This window comes from Miniopterus schreibersii (assembly GCF_964146895.1).
Source record: "Miniopterus schreibersii genome assembly, chromosome: 18".
Classification (NCBI taxonomy): Eukaryota; Metazoa; Chordata; class Mammalia; order Chiroptera; family Miniopteridae; genus Miniopterus; species Miniopterus schreibersii.
Genome location: NC_138121.1, coordinates 28329495 through 28346193, shown reverse-complemented (window position 1 = coordinate 28346193; position 16699 = coordinate 28329495). Strand labels below are relative to the sequence as shown.

Genomic DNA, 16699 nt, shown 5'->3' with positions numbered 1-16699 from the left:
ACAGCTGGAAGAGGAACAATCTGCAAAGAGACTGAGAGAAAAGGCAAAACAGAACACTATGAAGACAAAGGCAGGAAACAAAAAGCAAAAGAGCCCTCCTGGAGGCAGGTTATCTGGAAAAGCTAAGCCCCAACCACCAGGCAAGGCCACATGGAGCTCACTTCATCATTAGACAAGGGTGGCAAAAATGCCTTTTATACACTCCCATCTCTGACAAAGGTTACATTCAAAATGTCTCAAAAGAAAAAGGTGTGAGAAAAAAGCCATCACCTCAAAATGTCTCCACCACTTAGCAAATTTACATGAGGATGTCTGTTGACTTGGCATGGTACTGGACAGACAGATGTGAGTAAGCTGTGAGAAGATAAGAGGACAAGGGCTTGACTGACTGTCGTGAAAACATGTCATAATGTCCCGATTCCACACACTACACTGGACACGGCAGTCCCAAATGCTGTCTCTCCTTCAACCTCTCACTCTTATCCAGCTCATCCAACAGGACCTCGGTCAGAAGTATGGCACAGCCCCCCCACCGCAAAGAACTATGGGCAGTGCCTAATGGGCTCAACCCTTGTGAGGACAGAAATGCCCAACTGCGCCCGGCTCAGAATGCTGATTTGTCCTCAAGGGGACTCATCACAGTGGCAGTGAAAGGTGGGGTATGGTGTTGTGGCTACTGACTTGCTAATGATATTTTCCAGGGAATCCGGTGCCCTGTTGCTCAAGGGGTCTTCCATCTTGGCTACAATGGCGTTCTGCCGATCACTGTTGAGTATTACTGTAGTCTGGGGGACGACGCTAGGGAACAAAAGAATCACAAAGAAAAAGAAGACCTTAAAACAACAACATTCATTGTAAGAGTGCATAAGAGTAATTCAATACAGTCAGCTCCCAATGATGGGCACTAAGAAAGGGAGGTGGCACCAAGCAGAAACCACATTTAAAGTAATAAAAAACAATTTACTGGGCAAAGAATAAAGTGAAGATGGGGATTTTTTTAAATAGAGAATCAACCTTGCTCATTGCTGGGATTCTCAGTTTGCACAACGGGATAATACAGGAAAGGGATATTTAAACCTTTATAGAGAATAGATCGAGATGTCACAAATTATGCAGTCAATAAAGTTCCTACAGTAGTGTTTCCTGAAAAACAGCTTAGTATTTTTACTCATTCCATTCCAATGGATTCCTACATGACAAATCTAGGCTTTTGTAACTGCTATACTTATCAATACCATCCCAAAATGTTGGTGCTGCTCTGGAAAGAAAAGGCAAACACAGTAGAGGGACTTTGGGTGGGCCACTTCTAGGTTCCACTGCGCGAGTGCAGAAACCATGACCACAAGGCCCGGCATTTTGTTTTGAAGGAAAATGATCACAGGAGAAAACTGAGCCCTAACAGGGCACCTTCCTAGAGGTAGCACTGTCTGTTCACCAGTAGCCAACAGCCTATATGGAGGGGCACACTCACTGAGACTTCTCAGTCATTAATCTTCTAGCCCTCGGCACTTATGGCCGCAGGAAATTTGAGAGTCTGTTCCTTGTGGAGGTCAGAGTGCCACAAGGAGCACTTGAAACACACGGCAATATTACCTGAAAAGAATGTCATTCTTGACTTCACTCTCCAAGACACAATTCTGGGGAAGCATCACCTTTACCCATGACAATTCGCATAACCAACAGCACATGTGAAAACCTAGCCCATTGTCACAGCCACATGGCTGTTCAGCCCCCCCCCCCCCCCCCAAATCAGGGCACAAAAGACTCCGCTTCCTCCACTGCACTTCACTCAAAGGTGGTGTTTTTTCAATTATTCTATTTGTTCTTTGGTGACATCTAAAGTCACCACCAAACCCTGAGAACCTCGAAAGTAACCTAGGTGACCTTTGACTTGGTCACATACTAGTTGACGAATTCATGCTTCTCAAAACAGACAAAAAGGTTTGTATGTGTTTCGTATTTCCCAAAGTGTATTCCATGAACACTGGCATCCCCCAGGACTCCACACACATACCCATTCCTGTTCCCTCTCATTCCATGAGGAACTAAGTAAGTTCTGCTGAGTAGACAGCAATTCCCTAATGGACATTAGCACATTAAAGGTCTGAGAAGTCCCATAGGAAACACACTGATTAAAATTTATTCATGCCTATCCGGCAAAGTTCTGATTAAATATACCTTTTCTCCCTAAAGATTATTAGGATCAAGGAAGCAATGTTCTCAGACAACCAGCTTCAAACTGGAATGAACATAGACCTAGGTACCCCAAGACTTCCAGGAGGTTCCTGGGTGTGGATAGTTCTCAGCATTTCAATTTCAAGATCCTCACCTTCCAGAATGTACTATTTCCTAAAAATGATTCTCCCTGGGAGAGCACCTCCAGTCAGTTTGGTTTTTTTTTGCTTTTTTAAAAAATTACCTCTCACTCTTATTGTACTCAGATGCACACCTGAGGTGCAGACACAGGGCCAGTCTGAAACATGGCCACGCCTCTAATGCCCACCTGGAAAACCCTGCAGTGAGCTCTTGTTCCACATGCTTTGCTTTCAACAAAACTGACAGGACCCAGTTAAATATTCAGCTCACAGATCATCAAAAATAATTCTTGATGATAGACCACAACAATTTTTGGCATGTATCTTGAAGGCCTGAGGAACCCTTTCCTCTCCCACATATTTATTTATGAGAACGTTTCTCAGAACTTAAAACTATAAAAACTAAAAAGAGAAATAAAACCTGTCTTATTCTGAGCAATAAGTCATGGATTCAGAAATTAACTAAAACTAAATCCACCTCCATCTCAAGGACATATTTACAATATCGGGTTATTAGATTTCATTATAAACAAAAGTAACACATTTATGCTGTTTTGTTCAACTGTGCACTAGTAATTGTTATAAACTTCTTTAACCCTGGGGACTTACTGTTACAGGAAATAAATATTTAGCTTCCTTTTCTGTCCATATTTCTGTTACTGGGGAGTGTGACAGCCTGAATGACAGGACAAAATTTTGTGACAGAAAAAGCAAAGGAACAAGGTAAAATTTGGCTGTCAAAAGCCTATTCATAGGATTTTAAAAAATGAATGATGGTTTCAGATTAAAATATTTAAAGAATGAATCAGTTTTGTTTTTAAATATCAATATTACAATATGCCAGAAATTACAACCTTTCAACTAATGCAATTTATGTCAACCTCAAATTGTACAAAAGAATATTTCATTTTTCAAAATTATGGAGCATCCATATCACATTAAGAAGAATAAAGTAGTTATCTAAGGGTTGATATGGAAAAATTGTCACACTAAGTTTCTTGACTTAACTAGAATTACAGTCCCCAGTCAATCAATCAGACACTAATCTGGGTGCTGCTGTGAAGGGATTTTGAGGATATGATTAAAGTTGTAATTTGTTGAAGTTATTCAAAAGATACAGTGAAACCTCGATATAACGGACTAATTTGGGCAAGAGGATGTCCATTAAAGCCAAAAGTTCATTATGTAATAAAATACGTTTTCCAACTGTGCGGGTTAAAAAATTGACAAATTAGGTAGTTTACCTGTTTTTACTTACGTAGAAACGTTTGTGTAATTAAAATTAAGCAAGTATGAAAAGTTAAATTTCATAGATAAATTTTCTACATGTATTACAGTAATTTTAAATTTATACTGAATAACTCTAATAAATGTGTGCATTCACCAGTCACCAAGAGTAAACAAAAGCACACGGCTGGAGCATGGCTTATAGCACATGGCAACATCAGCTGCTGCAGAAAGTGACAACAGAACCAATTACCTCGCTCGATGTGGTGTGATCACGTGCTAATCATTTGCTGAACATTGTTTCCGAGCAGTGATTCTTGGATTTAAATATGTAGACTATAGTTGTAGATATGTAATATTTATTTATGTTGATGAAATTACTAGTGTTTTTTCCTAACATATGGCCTATTCGCTAAAATTTGTTAAAAATAACAGTGAATTAATAACAAAAAAAATAACCTGTTAATTTAATTATAAGTAAATCTTGGTTAAAAGCATTTTTAAAATTAACAGGGTGTTAATTTTCACATGATATATAGACTGGAAATTTTGTCCCTTACATCCGAAGTCCATTAAATTGAGGTCAGAAAAATCGAGGGTTTATTATAATGCTAGGTGAGCCTGGCCTGATCAGATGAAACCTTGAAAGGTTTAGGCTTTCCCTGGTCTTGAAGACTCCAAACAGCTCCTGCCACCTGCCCTACAGCCTTCAGATGTCCTTGGCTACCCCCACACTGTGTAAGCCAATCCTGTGTGATAAATCCCTCATAGAGGTGCTGTATTACTCTGTCTGCCTCTCTCCCCCTCTCCCTCTCCCTGCCTCTCTCTCTCTCCTACTGGTTCTGCTTCTCTAGTTGAACCATGACTGATATGTTTTGAAATAATTATAGATCAACAGGAAGTTAGAGAGGAAGCATATCAAGTCCTGTGTCCCCAGTGGTGACATCCTATAACCTGTAGTACAATATCAAAAATAGGAAAGTGACATTGGAATACTGCCTCTTTCAGATTTCACCAGTTTCTGCATGCACAAATGTGTGTCATGTGTTGTTCTATGCATCTGACATCATGTGCAGATCTGTGTACAGTTCCATTGCCACCTAACAGTGGCCTCCCACTGCCCCTTTAGACACACCCACCCTCCTATCTCACCCTATCCCCTCAAAACCACTAACCTGTTCTAATCTATAGTTCCGACAGTTCGGGAAAGTTATTGGCATGGAAGCATACAGCACATGACCTGCTGAAACTGGCTTTTTGCACTCAGCACAGTGTCCCCAAGGTCATCCAAGTGGCAGCATGTATCAGCAGTTCATTTGGTGTTGGTGCTGCATACTTTTCCATGGCCCGGGTGTTTGTTTACAGGTGGATTAGTTTGCATAGCCTTTTATCCGCAGAAGGGTATCTGCAGGTTTTGGTTATTACAAATAAAGCTGCCATGGACATTCATGCACAGGTTTTCATGCGGTCATAAGTTTTCATTTCTGTGGGACAAATGCCTAAAAATGTGATTACTGGGCCATATGGCAAGTATGTGTTTAGTTTTATAAAATACTGTCAAACTGTGCTCCAGAGTGGCTGCACCATTTTCCATTCCCACCAGCAATGGGTGAGAGATCCAGTTTCTCCACATCCTCATCAGCATTTGGTGGTGTTGCTATTTTTTATTGAGCCATTCTTTTTTTTTTTTAATATATCTTTATTGATTTCAGAGAGAGGAAAGGAGAGGGAGAGAGAGAGAGAAAAACATCAATGATGAGAGTCAATGATTGGCCGCCTCCTGCACGCCCCAGACTGGGGATCGAGCCCGCAACCCGGGCATGTGCCCTGACCGGGAATCGAACCCCGATCACCTGGATCCTAGGTCGACGCTCAACTGCTGAGCCACGCCCGGCCAGGCTATTTAGCCATTCTGATAGGTATGGAGTGATACCTCATTGTGGTTTTAATTTGCATTTCCCTGATGACTAACGATATTGAACATCTAAATAATCATATGCTTATTTGCCCTCCTATATCTCCTATTTGGTAAAATATCTGTTGTATTTTTTACCCACTTTCTAATTGGATTGTTTATTTACTGCTGAGTTTTGAGAGTTGTTTGCTCTAGAGATCAGCCCTTTGTCAGACAAGTGGTTTGCAAATATTTCATCCTAGGCTGTAGCTGGTCTTTCCATCCTCCTGGAAGCTCTTTCACAGAGCATAAGTTTCTTATTTTGATCAAGTTCAATTTATCTTTTTATGCTCTTGGTGTCAAGTCTAAGAAGTATGCCTAATGTCCAAGGATTTTGTCCTGTATTTTCATTTAAAGGTTTTCCAGTTTTACATTTGACATTTAAATCTCTCATTCATTTTAAATTAATTTTGGTAAATCTGTGAAGTTGACATCAATGTTCATTTCTTTTCTTTTGCCTGTGGATGCCCAATTGCTCCAGCACCATTTGTTAAAAGTCTGTCCTTCCTCCACTGAATTTTTTTTTGCACCTTTGTCAAAAACTATTTGGACATATTTGTGTGGGTCTATTTCTGGGCTCTCTATTCTGTTCCACTGATCAATTTATCTATTTCTCAGTCATCTTGTTTATAAAAGCTTTCTTATGTGTTCAGTTCATTCTTTTGCAATCTTAAATCATTATCTGAACCTTTACCTATAACTGTATATTTGTTGTTGAAGCTCCTGTTAAATAAAAACTTAATCAAAACTAAGGAAAAGGGAAATAGCTAGGCCCATAGACTATCCTAATTGTTTAATTCTAAGATTATGCTAATTATACAAATTGAATACTCTTGCTAAATATAGTATCAGAAGTAAAACACACCCTAGAGCTTGGCCCAGTGACCTGTGATGGGTGAAACAAGGACCATTTACCCCTTGTAGACAGTGACTATGAGTGCAGGACCCCCACGGACCCCAGCAGGGGCAGTCCCAGAAGCAGGACTACCCCAGGGGCTCTGTGTGAAAGGAGTCATTCAATCCTAAAAGTCTGAGGGGACACTGCACAGACAGGTGAATAACCTGCCCAAGCCCACACAGCTGGTAAGTGGCAAAGTTAGATTTGAGCCCAAATCCTCAAGCAGCAGAGCCAACATTCTTAACCAAAATCAATGAAGCCCCCTACTTCTGAAATATCAGAATTTCCTGGAGAAGCTAGGGCACACCCTCAGACAGCCTGGGACTTAAAAAAAACACAAAAAACAATTCCCAAGGTGATTCTGATGGATGCCCCTAGTTTAAAGCAATAACAACAAAATTACACACAACCTTATACAGGAGACACAAATCTGTTCTGTTGACTGCTTCCCCACAGCACTCAGCATCTTCTCATCTATTACACAGTTCCATTATTACCGTTTCGTTTGTTATGTGGTTGTCCACATACAGGGATCTTTTGTCTTTGTTCACTGGTACATCACAACTGCTAAGGTGAATGCCCAGTACATGGTCAAGCCTATGTGTTTAAGACATGAATGAATTCAAGAATAAGCCTCATATCTGAGTGCAAGCCTCTGGCTGTTGCCTCTAGATTTCCTTGGTCTCATGCTGCTAATCCAAATGCTAAAAGAAAAAAGGCTTAAGAATCATAAGCCGTGCCCGGCTGGGCGTGGCTCAGCCATTGAGCATCGACCTAGTATCCAGGAGATCGAGGTTCAATTCCTGGTCAGGGCACATGTCCAGGTTGCAGATCGATCCCTAGTCGGGGGCGTGCAGGAGGCAGACAATCAATGACAACTCTCTCATTATTGATATTTCTACCTCTCCCTCTCCCTCTCCTTTCCTCTCTCTGAAATCAATAAAGATATTAAAAAAATAAAAATAAAAAAAAAGAATCACAATCCAGAACAGAAACCTACTAACACAATGCCAGAGGAGGGCCTAGAATGGATCATCCAGAGGAATTTCTGAAGATACTAAACTGAGGGTGACCTAGAATCCTATGGTCTTACTGGTGTGAGCCCAGCATATACCACAGGGCCTAGTGGATATTAGACACAGTGAACAACCAACATTAATATTATTAACTTTTTAAACCTCGGGGTTTAGAAGGATCAAGGAATACTAAACACCTATATTCACGACTGGGACCCCGACAAAATTCATTTGATGTGAACCCTGAAAAGGAATTTATCTGCTGAAAATAGACTCCTATGGTCAACTGAGGGCCCAAATTTTATAAATACTAAGAGCCTAGTGGCTACTTCCTGATAGTGGCTCTCGCGTACCCTGCATACCAGGACCCTGGGCTCCCCTCCCTATACCGTTTGTTTACACTGTCTGGGCCAACCACCGCAGGGAAACCCTGGTTTTGACTTTCAGTACTATACAACTAGATACCTTATTTACATAAAAAGGACCTAATTGAAAGCCTTGGTGGAAACTTTTTAAAACCCGGCCTGCCCTCTGTCTCAGTGGAACACAATTTAGGTTGCTACCTGAATCTGTGTCTCCTGGGCTGCAGCTCCTTTTGGTTAAATAAATGCTTTTTATTTTTTATGAAGAATTTTATCAATCTAAAATTAACTTTTTTGGTTTACCATGATCTCATTCACAGAAACCCTAGCTTACTACTTTTATTTTCATTTTACTGATGAAAAAACTGATGCTTAAAAAAGGTAAAATTTTGTCCAAGTTCTCACCATTTATAGGTGATGGAGCCTGAATCTGAAACCAAGTATGTCTCATACTTTAGCTACTTATTGATCAAGAAGGATAATCCCATTTCAATTACCATTACAACTTACCCTCTCAGTGTTTAAGCATTTTAGTTATTTTGTTTTTAAATACATTTTGTATCTTCAGCTTTCAGAATTGTCATGGCAAACATTTTCCAAGCTGTACTTAGGAAGTGGCCAACTTAGTATCAGTTTCGAGAAATTGCTTTGTGACGGTGTTAGAAGTACCTGTATTATTATTTTAAAAAGTCAACTTTTCTGCCCCCTTTGCTCATCAGTCACAGGAAAAATGGACTATCATTCAAAAATACACTTGGGGGCTTTATTCAAATCTGTGCAAAAAAAATTTAAAAACCCACCAAAATGAAAGACTTGGAAAATGTAGGGTGTAAACTATTTTCCACAAGTTTGTGTTTGCCACTTTTTATTACAAAAAGTTTGACAAAAGCAGCCCCTTGGTTTGAACCAGGGAACTTGGAGCCCAGTTAGTGTGGTCTAGTGCAGATGAGGATGGGACAGAGATTGGGGAGGGGGGGGTGACACCAGGACAGGATCAGCCAACATGTAAGAAGAGGTCAGTATCTGACATGCAGAAAGCCCAACAAGAACACAGGCAGACCTGGGGCAGAGAGAGAAGGGTGGGGTGAACCAGAGATTGCACCCAAGCCCTCTACGGAAGAACTAAGGGTGTCAGATCTGTACATATTTAAAGTACTTCATAGGAACTCTAACACAGAATCTGCTAAAACCCTATACACTTTTCAGGGACTTCTAATTGGATTCTGAATGTGCACACACATGCAAACACATACACACACACCTCTTATTGTGTACTAACAGAGAACACCCCTTAGAATCAGAACAGTCAGCTTAATATTTAGAAACAGCTCCATTTACCTGAAAACACCACAGTGATTCAAGTTTGAAGCTCAGAGGGATGAACCAACATCAATTAACAAGTCTGCCATGGAAATGGCTGAAGGTGTAGGAGTCATGCCTATATTCTCCATCCCTACCCAAGAGTTTCAGTGCACTGGGGTTCAACCAAACAAACACTTCTGAAAGTTCCCTTGTAGAGTGGAGTCCCCTGGGACAATCAGATTTGTATAAGCAGCACAGTCATTCCTTATTTCCAATTTCCAAAGATCAAGGAAAACTTCCATGAGTACCAAAAGCTTTTAATCCAAGCAAAAAACTCAACCAGGAAATAAGAAACCAACTGCCACCAAGTCTGATGTATCACAGTGACATGTCTATAGATGTTCACTGAATAAATGTGTAGGGCTTAGGGGACATGGGCATATTGCATCAAATAATCAAGAATGTCCACAATTATGTTCTCTGCCTAAACCTCACTTTCCACGTATGGGTGCTAAGAGCACATACCATTTTAGGAGAAACTAATCTTCCAAAGACAAGTTTAAGTAACTTAAAATGCCCAAAGGCCAAATCCTCCATCACTAGCACTGTCCTGAGAAGCCCACTCCAGGCACAGTGGAAATGCCCCACCCTTGGGGAGTTCACATTCTAAGTTACTTGTATTAACCCAAACTAGGAGCAAACCCTACCTTGAAGGCTTAGGTACGACTAAAACTTTACCCAGAACTGTATTATTTGCAAATAACTTCCCATTCATTCCCTGTGTGAGGAAGTCAAGTCAGATGATATTTCTATTCACATAGTGACCTCCAACTTTGTTTTCTGTGGCCAGGGTGGGAGGAATTCCATCAGAATATCTGAAAATTATATAAGAAAGTTTTTGCCTCCCTCCCGCCTACAATTAAATCTCACTAATCTATATTCTGCTGACCACTGATCCTTCTGTAACTCAAAATGATGATTCATCAAGTTGAAAGTTTGCAAAATCTAATAATATCAACTTTCTAATTTTTGTGAATTATCTCATAGAAAGTCTCTCAATTAACAAAAGCAAGCCAGCAAGAATCTCAAGTAATTTCTTCTGCTCTCTACTTATAAGAAAACATGTTGACAGATTCTTCTAAACCACACAGGTATTTGTTCACTCAATACATTCTCTCCCATTGGCTTTCACAGTTATACTCCTGCATACCACACGAGAAACTGGGTCACAATAAAGAAATTTTTCAGTTCAGTGTAATATACTTACAAAACAGAATTGTTTACCAGTCTTAGAGTTTCAACAAGGGCCAAAAAAAGGGGGGAGAGGGGGTAGCAATCCTCACTTAAACAATGAAGTCAAACACTCTGAGACCCTCAAGCCCAAGACAGGCAGATGGGCTGGGTCCACCAAGAGTTCCTGCCCCTTTTTCATAGGGTGATACTGACCCTGGGAGACACTACACAGTTCCAGGCTACAGTTCCAGGTGGCCTTCCGTGCAAATGTAGCCCTGGGACAAGTGCTTATGGGTGGGATGTAAACAGGACAGAGGTGTGTCCTCCCAGGACAGCATTTTAAGAACAGAATGTGACTTCTCCAGTCTTTCCTTTCCCAGACTAAGGACCCTGAGGCCTTAGGGGATGTCTGAGCACAGATGGAAGGTACCAGCATCTGAGCCACATGGAAGAGAGCTGTGGGAGGCCCAGAAGCACTCACACTGTTCCATGAACATGAGCAAGAGGCAATCTTCGAAGGTGTCAACCCCCACGAATCAGGGATTCTTCATCACATGGTTCATGTTACCTAATCAATGCACCAAGCATTCAAATAAAAAATTTATGAAAATTTGTTTTAAAAGGTTTTTTTCTATTGCTTGTTAAAGATTAAAAAGTCATAACAACCAGGAAACAAAACAATACTCTTAGTGATAGGAATAAATTACCAATAAAAATTTCTTTCCAAGCTAATGAGATAAGTAAAATAGAGTATAAAATCAACCCCTCCCAAAATAACCAACTGCACTAAAAAAATGGGGACAATCTAATGCAACAAACTTCAAAAACCAGCTGTTTAAGAAAGAAGACTCTGGAGCAGACAGACTCTGGAAGGCTCGGGTTCTGACCTGCACCTAACCCCACTCCACAGAAACCATGCTTGTACACTAACAAATTTCTGTGAATTCAAACTACTGGTCCCAAATTAAGAGAAGAGCACATTGGTCAGGAATGCATATTTTTTTCCTTCTTTCCAAGGAGCTATAGAAACTACTAATAACAAACAAACGTAAAAGGGAGCCTGAATGATAGGCTGACTCCCAGGCAGAACAAGTACTCCATCACTGTACAGAAGAGCAGGAGACCTGCATGTGGCAGCCACAGGAATGGACCCTGTGGGGAATTCTGAGCACTCAGAAGACACCTAGTGTCCAGATCTTGTCTCTTATGCCATTTCCCAATAAAAGGAGAAATGGCTTACTCTAGGACTAGGGTAGCTAGCTACAAGATGAGCCTGGAGTGCCTTGTGGTGCCAGAAAGTAAGAAGTGCTCAGACCAAAAACAATCCCACAATGTTGGGGAAGGGGGTGGGGGTGTTCAAAGGCACAGGAGCCACCCAAAAGCACTCCCAATGGCCAAAGCTGGAACAATTTGATAAACAAAATAAAGTAGTACAGATACTTCTCAACTTGTGATGGGATTATACCCAATAAACCCACTGTAAATCAAAAATACTGTTAAGGCGAAAATGTATTTAATACACCTAACCTAAGGAACATCAAAGCTTAGCCCAGCCTACCTTAAACATGCTCAGAACACTCACACTAGCCTGCAGTTGGGCAGATCACCTAACACAATGAATACACTGTAGGGTATCAACTGTTGGCCCTAGTGACCTCATGGCTGACTGGGACCTGTGGCTTGCTGCCACTGCCCAGCATGACGAGAGTATCATACTGCATATCACTAGCACAGGAAAAGGTCAGATTCCAAAGTTCTAAGTATGGTTTCTATTGAATGTGTATCAATTTTGCACCACTTGTAAAGTTGAAAAATCCTAAGTCAAACCATCGTAAGTTGAGGACTATGTGTAATGAATTCTAACCCAAAGTATAAAATAAATATCCATGAGCCCATACTGATATAAATGACTGATGAAACCAATAAGTGGGGAAGAAAAGATAAACTCCCACGTGGAAGAAGAGAGTGCACAGACGCTCTACCTTCCAGGAGGAAGTGTGACTGCCCACTTTGTAAGTAGGCACCAAGCTTAGTGACATCCTTCCAAAGAGCAGAGGTTGGAAGGGGCAGGGGGACGATAGCAACTGTGCAGCTGAGAAGTCTGACAAGCACTCCTCAGCGTGATGATCCATGTCAACACCACCCACACTAAGTCATGGTGATGGCACACAGCCTTGGTAAGATGCAATCAGAAGGGCACTTCACTTCTATGGTCTTCCTTCCAAAAACCCACAATCCATGTCTAATCATGAGAAAAGCATCAAATTCCAATTGATGGATACTCTATAAAACACCTGACCAGCACTCCTCAAAAAGTCATAAAAACAAGAAAAGCCTAAAAAACTATCATAGACCAGAGGTGCCCAAGGAGACATGGCACCTAAATGTCATGTGGGCCTATGGGCATTTAAAAGATAATATTATATAGTATGAAAAATATTATGCTAATGTATGCTAGAATTTAGATGAAAAGGGAAGCCCCTTGAGAGATACAAATTAAACAACACTGACTCAAGGACATCTACATTTATTGAAGTTCTGTATTTATTAAAAATATTGAATTCATAACCAAAACCTAAGCACACACAGCTTCACTGGCAAATCCCATCAAACAGTTAAAGAAGAAATAAAACTCAAACTATAGAAATGCTTTCCAAAAACGCACAATAAGAGACAACTTCCAGCTCATTCTTTGAGGCTAGCATTAACCTGATAACAAAACAGATAAAGACAGGTCAAAAAAGAAAACTACAGGCTCATATACCCTATGAACATAGATACAAAAAATTCTTACCTAAATATCAGCAACTCAATCCAAAAATATATAAAAAGTGTAATGCACTATGATCAAGTCAGGCTTATTAAAACAGAAATGCAAGGTTAGGCTAGCATTCAAAATCAGTGTAACAAGAGAATCAAGAAGAAAAAGCATAAGATCATCTCAAGCAGATACATTGAAAGTGTGTGAAAATTCAATGCCTGTTCATGATAAACTATCACAAAAACAATAACTCTCATGAATAAGGAATAGAAGGGAACTTCTTCAACCTGATAAAAAGAATCTATGAAAAATTTACAGCTAACATCACACTTAATGGTGAAAGACAAGATGCTTTCACTCAAAGATCAGACATAGCACAAAAGTATAAAACAGACTACACTGAAATGGAGATCCTAGCCAATGCAGCAAAGTAAGAAAAGATATAGGAATTTGATCGGAAATAAAACTTGTTATTTTAAAACAATATGACCACACACATTTAAAAATCCCTATAGAAAAGTCCCTAAAATAAATGAATTTAGCAATGATACAGGATAATATCAGTATAGAAAAACCTTATTACATTTCCATACATTACCAATGAACAACTGGATATTGAAATTTAACATACAATATCATTTATAATAGCATCTAAAAATATGAAATACTTACAGATAAATTTAACAAAGTATGTACAAAAGTTGTACACTGAAAACTACATGGCACTGCTGACAGGAATTAGAGACCCATGTTAAGTGGAGAGGTGTACCATGTTCATGAAGACTCAGTGATGTTAAGATGGCAATTCTCTCCAAATTAACCTACAGACTCAACTCAATCCCAATCAATGAGATGTGAGTTATTCTAAAACTGGAAGTACATCAAATTATTAGAATATGCACAATCTATTAAGACATTTGACTGTGTTTATCATCTGCTTTATTAGATTGTATTTGAGTAATCAGATTAGGTTAATGAGTCCCTAAACTGTATGTATGTAAACTATGTTTTCTTGGGTTAGTACTTAGCCCTCACATGTACAGGGAATCACAACAAAGTCACCAAAGGTCTGTAGGTTTGTGAGGTACTATAGACGAGTCAGAAATAGAAATCATGTATACAAAATTAAATGGAAACATCAAAAATTCCAAATTTGCAAAGGAAAGAATTAAACAAGTCCATCATGGCCGAGACCACACCCTTCCTTCACAGTTCAAAGAACCTTATGTTGAGTTTGTCACATTCTAAAGATTATGAAATGCTATACTTTTGACAGAGAAGGTCAATGCCCCAAACTGGAAACACTCTGAACACTGAAGACCCAGGCCAAGACTGCTGGTGCTCAAATGCCAGAACGAGATGCACAGAGTGAGACTTCTCTCTACCCAGAAGCCATGAAGGCTCAAAAGGCCAGAAGAGTCCTTCCACAAATATCCAGCAACATTTAAATCAAAAGACCCTCTGGGAAGTAAAAGAGAATCAGCAACCAGCATATAAAGGGAACTTAATATGATCAAATATTTCTATTTTCTGTGGATCAGTGATCAGTTTAGAGGAAAAGAAAAAAATCTGCCCCTCCATATGTCTTACATGACACATCTTTCTATAAGAAAAATTTTAAAATAAATCACTTTTTTACTTTTAGAGGATCACAAAGAAGCCTCTAATTAATTATAATTGTTTTTAAATTGTAGAAATACACTAAGCTATAAAAAAAAAAAATTTAAGCTTTTAAAAATAAAAATCTGTTATGTCAATCTCATCTCAATAAAAAATAAACCACTTGTGTGCCCTGGCTGATGTGGCTCAATTGGCTGGAGCATCGTCCCGTACACCAAAAGATGGCAAGGTGGGGGTTTGATTCCTGGTCAGGGTACATACCCAGGTTTTAGGTTCCATCCCCAGTGATGGTTTCATCAATCGAAAGTCGATGTTTCTCTCTCCCCCTTCCTCTCTCTAAAATCAATTTTAAAAAAATAAACAACTTGTGCATACAAAAAATGAAAATAGCAAAATAGAGCCTGGGCTGATATGTCTCGGTTGAGCATTGTCCCATGCACCCAGAGGTCGCTGGTTCAATTCCCGGTCAGGGGACATACTAGGGTTGCGGTTCAATCCCCAGGAGGGGCATGTAAGAAACAGCCGGATGATGTTTCTCTTTCATCAGTATTTCTCTCTCTCCCTTCCTCTCTCTCTCTAAAATCCATAAAAACACATTTTTAAAAAATAACAAAATAGAAATCTATTACTTTGAAAAGTAAGAAATATAAGCATTTTTCTAGTTAGTCAATATGTTCAGTTAATGAAAACAAACCCCAAACATCTGGGTTTTGAGTTGCTGTCTGATTTATCAAATAGTCTGTTTCTATAAGATCCCACTGGACAAGCCGGTATTCTATCCCAGGATCCATGCATTGCATGCTGGCATTCTAGAGGGGTCATCAACTAGGACAGCACCCCACATCGGGCCAACACCAGGTTCAGCTGTGTCCTACTAGTGTACTTTCTTCAATTGATTCTATGTCTAAACTCAAAAAAGTGCAAAGGGGTTTCCACACTGATCTATAGTATAAATGTCCTTGTCCATACACTTGATCCCTTCAATCCAATTAATAAAATGAAAGCCCTTCCTGAAATGCTCACAGCTGGGCATTTAAAAGACAAGCCTACTCTACTCTATAAGGACTTCCTCAATACCAATTCGAAACAACTTTAGCGTTTAAACCTCCAGTTGCTACTCCTGGAATGACAATAAACAAAATCCAAATACTGGCACACTTGAGAGGAAGAAAAAAGGTACCTACTTAAAAGAATTCAAGTCCATTTTTCTATTCCTCAAGTAGAACACTGTTGTTGGGTGAGATCCCACCCAAATAACCTCACATTTTATTATAATGATTAAGTTTTAGCATCAAAGATTTTCTTTGTTTCTTTCTTAAATTTATTTAAAGAATCTCATTCAGGTGTGGAATCTGAAAATCTGGATCCAAAATGCCAGTCAAGGTTGGCAGCAGTCCACTGCCTTCTATCCTCCAGGGAAGACAATAACTCTCAGAGATGATAGCATGGTCTAGTCCAGGCCAGTTTTAATTAGAAATAACTAACAGGTGAGTGGATTTCGGTATGCAGAGAGGGATCCAGAGGTGGGCCTCAAGCTGACAGGCTGCACCAGCCCCTGCAGGTGGGGCTGGCTCTGGGCCATGTGCAGCCTCTCCAAAGGGAAGAGAGAGCGGTACAGCTTATCATCCACTATCTACAGGCCTTATTATAACTGAAAAGACCTTTACAGTATCTGCATTCAAGCTGTGAGATTACACTCAGACTTCCCAAAAAATCATTCATAGCAAATGCAAGTAGGCCTAAGGAATCTTAAGTAATTTTTTAAAGCATCCATTTGGATATAAAATAATCTAGGACTTACATAGTTCTAACCTTTATTTTAAATATCTGAGGCTCAAAATAAATACATTGTAGAAGGACCTTATTACTCAGAATGTTAACCAGTTTTTAACTGTTTTGGGAGACTTTCCCTTTCTATGTTCTACTTGCTACATTTAAAGCACACAATTCTCGTTTACTTATCTGTGTTTACAAATTAGTAACTTTCTAATTTAAATATATTTTTTCATTG

General features: G+C 39.7%; 1 protein-coding gene across 28 annotated transcripts in view; it reads right to left on the bottom strand.

Moving 5' to 3' along the window:
* BANP (BTG3 associated nuclear protein) overlaps positions 1 to 16699 on the bottom strand; it is a 118083-nt gene that overhangs the window by 71008 nt on the left and 30376 nt on the right. For 22 of the 28 annotated variants that reach the window (XM_081117633.1, XM_081117644.1, XM_081117628.1 and 19 more), the window contains one exon: positions 682 to 798. The exons of the other annotated variants lie outside the window; for them this stretch is intronic. In XM_081117633.1, the coding sequence (XP_080973759.1) occupies positions 682 to 798 (117 nt within the window). The remainder of the gene's footprint in view (positions 1 to 681; positions 799 to 16699) is intronic. 28 annotated transcript variants of the gene reach the window in all.